Genomic DNA, 4037 nt, shown 5'->3' on the forward strand with positions numbered 1-4037 from the left:
AATTCAATTTAGAGATACTGTATATGCAGTATAGTCCTAACATGCATTAAGGGGCGGTTTCCCGGACAGGGATTAGGCTACTCCTAGACTAAAACATTTTTAAGAGCTGTCCAAACTGAAACTGACATATCTTCACACCAGTGCCCTTTGTTTTGCCTCAAAATGCGCACACAGGTAATGTTTTTAGTAAGCCATGTTTGTTAAAACTAGTAGTATTTCCTAATTAAACTGAAGCCTAATCCTGGATTAAGCTAATCCCTGTCCGGGAAACCGCCCCTTAAAGTGTTATTTAAAATAAAACTGTGTTTTTAGCAAGTAGATCTGGTCGGTTTTATCATTTTAAAAGTAGATCACCACACAAAAAAGTCTGGGCACCCCTGGATTAGAGTCTCAACAACAATCATTATATTCAGAGGATGCTCAGAAAGAAATGAACGCTATGTTTTCAGATCTAAACTCGCTGTTACGGCACAGAGCTGAATTTTTAATGTATAAAGCCAAAAGAACATACTATTGTAATAGTGCTAAACCCAGCCACCTCCTTGCCCTCAGCTTAAAGAATGATGAAAATATTAAAAAATTAAATTTTCTCAGGGCTTGACAAGTGAACCCAAAGTAATAAATACAGAATTTAAACACTTACCAGAATTTATATAGGTCGGACATGGTCTGTAGTAAGACTTTATATGATTACTTTACTAAAGACCTGACACGTCTGTCCGAGGCAGAGGCCACATCCCTAAATCCTGCAATTACATTGGAGGAGCTAAGGGATACGCTTATGATCATGAAAAAAGGTAAGAATCCTGTGTGTGACGGCATCCCCCTGAGCTATATTTCGCTTTCTGGGATCAGTTATGGCAGCCCTTGTTGAATATGATTCATTATTCGGTACAGGAGGGTTCATTCAATAATAGTGTTAATATGGCCATTATCACTGTACTACCTAAACCTAACATAGACTTGACTCAGTAGGGAAATTATAGGCCCTTATCACTCTTTAACAGTGATGTAAAAACGTATGTTAAAGTTTTGGCCTCCCGTTTAAGAGATATTTATGACTAAATTAGTGCATAATGACCAGAATGGTTTTTATAAAATCTTGCCTCGCGACTGACAGTGTGCCCCAAATGCTGCATATCATTCAGGCGGCTACTGCAGGGCTCTAAACTAACTTTTTTCTTAGGTGCACCAGCACAAAAGTTATGTGCACCCAAATTTTTGATCGCATCGCATTTAACGCCGCAGTTTTACAAGTTCACTTTTTTTATAGGCAATATTGACTAGTAAATGATTAACTAACAATCTGGTAAACAACAAGTTCTTTATTTAAAGCACATTTCTAAATATAGGTAACCTACAGAAAAAGTGTTGGTGCTTAAAGTGCTTCATTGAGCTGAAAGATAAACTTATAACATCTCAAGATACATGAAATAAAACAATAAATTAAACTGAACATCTCATGGCTCCATGTCTTATGGCCTATCCTCCATTGCAGTCACATGCCCCTCAGATGGCCAACTCTTGAAGTTTGGCCTTCTAGATCTTTGGCCTTGGCTAAACCACTTGCCCACATTTTCTTTAGCATCCAAATCTTCCAGACTTGTCCCCTCTACACTAATTCTTTTCAGATCTTCCACTGTGTCTGAATAAAGGGATGCTCTAGTGTCTGATTTGATCCTCTTCTGTGCAGAGAACCCTCTCTCACAAACTGCAGAGGAGACAGGGAGGACCAGCATAATGTGTACAAGGTGCAGAATGTTCTGTGGAAAATACATTTAAGATATTTATTTAAGCAATGTGTGTTACAGTAGGTAGCAAAACCGACACTATCTTAAGAAATAGCATGAACAAAAACTGACCTTGTACTCTGAGCAGTAGGGCTCTCTGGTCAACATGAGCTCCAAAGGCTGATGTAGGTCTTGTCTTTGAACATCCTACCAATTAACAGCTTTAAGTCTACAAACTCTTGTTTAGCAAGCTCAGTGTTTACACCATTTCTGAAAATTATTACACAGCAAGTCAGTGTTCACATAAAGAAAATATATACCACAAGCACACATAATATTGTAGAAATCCACCAGCTACCTCTTAAGGACTGTGGAGAAGTGATCCAAGAGAAATCCAAGGTCATCAGCACCATGGTCCACCAAGTCATCTTGGTTCTCTGGCCAGCTATCAGCTAGCACTCTCCCCTGTTGTAAGAACAAATACATTTTAGTAAGAAAGTAACAATATTTCTCATCTACAGTACACGTGTTTATAAGACAGGTTATACTACACTTGCCTAGGAGGCTACTGAATCTTGCTTTCAGATGTTTTACAGTGGATTTGATTGTTGCATCCATTACTTTTTTAGGTTTAGTGGCAGCAACACCATCTCCTGCCAGCTTTGATGCCTCTCCTTTAAGTGTTATTGTCTGCGTGTTACATAACCATTAATAGAGATTGTGAGTTAGATATTAGAAATATTTGTTAAAATAAACTGTTCCCTGTTTAAATGGGAGACAGAACCATACATATACCTGGAATTTGTAGATTGCCATTTCACCCTCTTCCTGCTGCTGCCTTCTCTGCAACCTCATGTCAGCCAGGAACTCTGACAGTCTTAAATTAGGCTTGGGTCTCACAAAAATGGCCTCTATGGTCAACAGCAGTTTTTCAAGGCCGCAAACTGCCTGTTTGGATATAACAGTGGAGTATTATTAACACAGCTGAGGATGACCACAAACAACTCAAATTAAGACATCCCATTTCATCTTCCTTACCTGTGGTAGGATGATCTCATTCCTCTGAAGTAGGAGGCTAAACTTACTAATGTCACTGAACACATCTGCAATAAAATGGCAAAAGGCCACGAAAGTGGCATCTTCCATTGATTTTTTTAACCTGTATCATACAACAGTAGAAATTAGTCACATAGAACACTGATGAACTAAATTCATAAAAAATCAATAACAATGGCATAAGTGTCTCTAATTAAAGGATTATTTTGAAAGAGTGCACTGGCCTTTGTAGCTCGGCCTGCAATGTCTGCATTGGCAGAGGAGCCTGCCAAATGGTCCATATGATAGTACACAGCAATGAACTGTCCTGGTTTAAGAAAGGTCTCTAGGGCCCTTGAAACATGTGGGAGCCACCTTGTCCCATTCACCCCACTGGGCATCAGCACATTTACCCCCAAGTCAGACCCAATGACCCTGAGTTCTCTCATTGATTTTGGGCTGAAATGGTATGTCTTCCAAATTAAATTTAGAAGGTCCTACAATTGCCCCATCATTGGATTGTCCCTCTGCACTGACAACATTGCCAATTCCAATCTGAAAAGATAGTCAAATTTTAAATGTAGATACATCTGCTCTATAAAAGCAAATAACACAGTGACTTTAATGTGTCAGGCATGCCTTATCTTCTAGTCTTACCTGTGAGGCATACAGTGAAAAGGCACCATGTGGTCACCTGCCTCTTGCTTCAGAAGGGCTATGACACCCCCTTTGCTTCCCAAATTAACCCAGAGCAATGATTTTCTCCAGCCAGTTACTGCACTGGTCCCCAAGAGCAGCAAATGCTTTCTTTGAGGCAGCATAAATTCCTAATTAAACAATTAAAAATGATAATACCATTTACTTCCCAGATCAAGAGTTTATAATGCAATATGATAGGGCTGTCGCAGTGAAGGAATTTCCCTTGCTGTAATTTTGCCTGGCTTACTAACACGGTATGCTGTTTTACCTCCTTTATTTATTAAAATAAAAATAAAGTGATTGTTTAAATCTAGAACAACGAGGTGCACAGAAGTGTAATGCAGGGTGCTATGTCTTTCCCATTATGAGAAAAAGATTAACACAAGCTATAGTCTACTACAGCTATATATATATATAATCGTATGAAATCGTTTAGGCTTGTAAGTGCAAATTACAGAGCCTCGGCCAATACAGAACACAGTGTCTCATTGAAATTAAAATTAGCCAGTACAGATTTTGCAATACAAAAGGCAATGCATATTAATATAGGGCATTTTCAATAAAATAGTAGAT

At 38.7% G+C, this 4037-nt stretch overlaps 1 protein-coding gene across 3 annotated transcripts; it reads right to left on the reverse strand.

Annotated features, from left to right (window-relative positions):
- Positions 1-1304: 1304 nt before the first annotated feature.
- On the reverse strand, positions 1305-3511 carry LOC141366206 (uncharacterized). Of its 3 annotated transcripts, XM_073871691.1 has the most exons (6): positions 3423-3511; positions 2769-3320; positions 2526-2678; positions 2089-2420; positions 1863-2000; positions 1305-1763 (listed from the first exon to the last, which is right to left on the reverse strand). In XM_073871691.1, the coding sequence occupies exons 2-5, from the start codon at positions 2874-2876 to the stop codon at positions 1892-1894; spliced, it is 702 nt and encodes a 233-aa protein (XP_073727792.1). In that variant the 5' UTR covers positions 2877-3320; positions 3423-3511; the 3' UTR covers positions 1305-1763; positions 1863-1891. The 3 variants fall into 3 exon arrangements, with proteins under 3 accessions (XP_073727792.1, XP_073727791.1, XP_073727793.1); XM_073871690.1 differs by having other exon boundaries at positions 2769-3505; XM_073871692.1 differs by lacking the exon at positions 1863-2000 and having other exon boundaries at positions 1305-1711; positions 2769-3505.
- Between the last annotated feature and the right edge of the window lie 526 nt (positions 3512-4037).

Source organism: Misgurnus anguillicaudatus, chromosome 9 (assembly GCF_027580225.2).
Source record: "Misgurnus anguillicaudatus chromosome 9, ASM2758022v2, whole genome shotgun sequence".
NCBI lineage: Eukaryota > Metazoa > Chordata > Actinopteri > Cypriniformes > Cobitidae > Misgurnus > Misgurnus anguillicaudatus.